Genomic DNA, 2,270 nt, shown 5'->3' with positions numbered 1-2,270 from the left:
CTGTTTAAGCAAACAGGATATAGTGGTGGTTTACCCTTAAATCTGACTTTAGGGAACTATTTCTTTATTTTACGGGCTACGAGCCAGTGAAGACAAACTTTCGTGTGCTCCGCTCTCGGCGAAGCAGGTACCTTGTTATCAATGCTACTGTTTGTAGAAAGCATATGCGTGTGTAAATCTTCACAGTGGTTACTTTCCCTTTGTCTTAGGTTATTTTAATACTGAAACACTGTCAAATCCCCGCGCGAAGTTTGAATCGTTGCCGATTTTACCAACTGATTGACGAAAGTATTTTGTCGACAAAATGTGAAAAAGCCTTGCAATGTATAATCGATTGTTTTAATAAGTCTTACTTTTTTTTTAAACAACTGGTTAATCGATTGAGCGCTTGTAATCAAGTTAATCGGTTACAAGTTTTATTTTGCAGACATTATAATGCATCCGGATGACTCAGTTCAAATGAATGTTCTCCAATAGAGACACTCGTTTTCTTGACAAATTAAAAATAGACTAATCACTATAATGAGACGAAACTGATGAATCGTACCGGAAGCATGCGTTCACTGTATTGTTGATTTTGTTAACCAAAACATTGTAATAAAATTACAATCGGAAATGGCGAGTAAACATACCTTATAGTTTATACTTTAAGATAAGTATATCGTTATTTCGTTTCTTAAACAATATTATAAAATTAATTCATAATTCATTGCCTTCAAGTTTCTTTCCTTTCCAACTGTTTCTCTACGATGATATAGTTTTGACTTGACAGTGGTGTCAGTAAGCATATTGTCCTTATTTAATCATACATTCTGTATATGTAACACACAAATTACACAATGGATTAATGCTCCATCTATCAATGATTAGAAAAGTAAATGTAGTACATCAATGTTTTCTATTTGCAACACATCACGTACATTCTACCAATCATGCAACAGCAATAATAATACTATCCGTGATATATTCATGACAAATTTCTTTAACCACACAATAACCTAATGTACAAATAATATATTTATCACACGAGTAACAAACATTCTTAAAATGACACTCATGTACAAGGTTCAACAATATTTTTCGTTTTCCTGTAGGTCCGGTGTCCTGTAGCGAGTCCTGTCTCACAATGTATTGGCCATATTATGATACTTGCACTCACTACTGCTGCAAATGGTCAAACAGCAACTACGGCTATTGCTGCTACATTAGTAACGCCGACTCCATCATTAGTGACGACTTTCCTTACTGGATTATTGCCCCAATCGTCATCGGAGCGATTCTTTTCATTGGAAGCATCGTTGGCTTCATCGTGTGTTGTTGCGTGACCTCCTCAAACGGTAGGACGTACTATCAATCTTGTTGCAACAGTCGTGTGGGGGGAACAGCAATAGAGATGAGTGAGTATTGATTTTGAATGGCATTTTGTCTATTGATTATTCTGATGGTTTTTATGATTTTAATGACAAAATAGGATGAGGAGGAGGATGGCAGCGATTACGATGATGATATTAACGGTGGTGCTGGTGATGATGAGGATAACTATGGTTATCATCATGATGATGGTGAAGATTACGCAGCTGATATTGCTGAAGATCATTGATCTCTCCAAAATTAAACAGTAGGGATAATTTTATTTGCAGCAGCATCAGTAAACCAGCAGCAATCAATGATGAACAACCTCACTTACACACAGCAACAGTACCCGCAAGCTTACCCCATGTACCCGCAACCCTACCACACGGGCCAACAAACCTGCGTCCCGGGCCCTCAATTCGGCGTTCTTCAAACCCCCATGCAGGCGGGTAGTTCGCCGTCAGTTCCTCCACCGTCTTCATACGAGCAAGGAAACCAAGATGCAATCAATCCTAAAACATACTAACAATTGCTGAATGTTAACGGCCAGTCTCAGAGCATTGAAATTAATGTTATCATGATTTGCTATTGAACATAATTAAGCCCATAAAACGTTGTTATATGTTAAAATAACTTCCGATAACCATATATCGTTATTCCCGAAGCCATCATCGGCAGAACTATAACGTCATCGGGTGTTTTTCATTACAACGTCTGATTTTAATCATGTTTTTCTTGCAAATTTGCCATGTTATTTAGTTTGTTGTCAATAAAGGCAGACCTTTATGAAAAAAGGATGTGATTAACGGAATACGAAAGAATTGTTGGATAGCGATTCGTTTACTTTTTCGCACGAAAAGGGGAACCAATCGTCAAGACTCGTGATTCAGGTTTTCTTAGCCTTGCGAAATAAATTA

The 2,270-nt window shown here is 37.3% G+C and overlaps 1 protein-coding gene across 1 annotated transcript; it reads left to right on the top strand.

Moving 5' to 3' along the window:
* The first annotated feature begins 1,098 nt into the window (after window positions 1-1,098).
* LOC127859837 (uncharacterized) lies at window positions 1,099-2,039 on the top strand. The gene is made up of 2 exons (XM_052397360.1): window positions 1,099-1,397; window positions 1,641-2,039. The coding sequence occupies exons 1-2, from the start codon at window positions 1,127-1,129 to the stop codon at window positions 1,877-1,879; spliced, it is 510 nt and encodes a 169-aa protein (XP_052253320.1). The 5' UTR covers window positions 1,099-1,126; the 3' UTR covers window positions 1,880-2,039.
* The last annotated feature ends 231 nt before the right edge of the window (window positions 2,040-2,270 follow it).

Source organism: Dreissena polymorpha, chromosome 15 (genome assembly GCF_020536995.1).
Source record: "Dreissena polymorpha isolate Duluth1 chromosome 15, UMN_Dpol_1.0, whole genome shotgun sequence".
NCBI classification, from domain to species: Eukaryota; Metazoa; Mollusca; class Bivalvia; order Myida; family Dreissenidae; genus Dreissena; species Dreissena polymorpha.
Note: the sequence above shows the minus strand (reverse complement) of the source record. Positions and strands in the feature narration are given on the sequence as shown.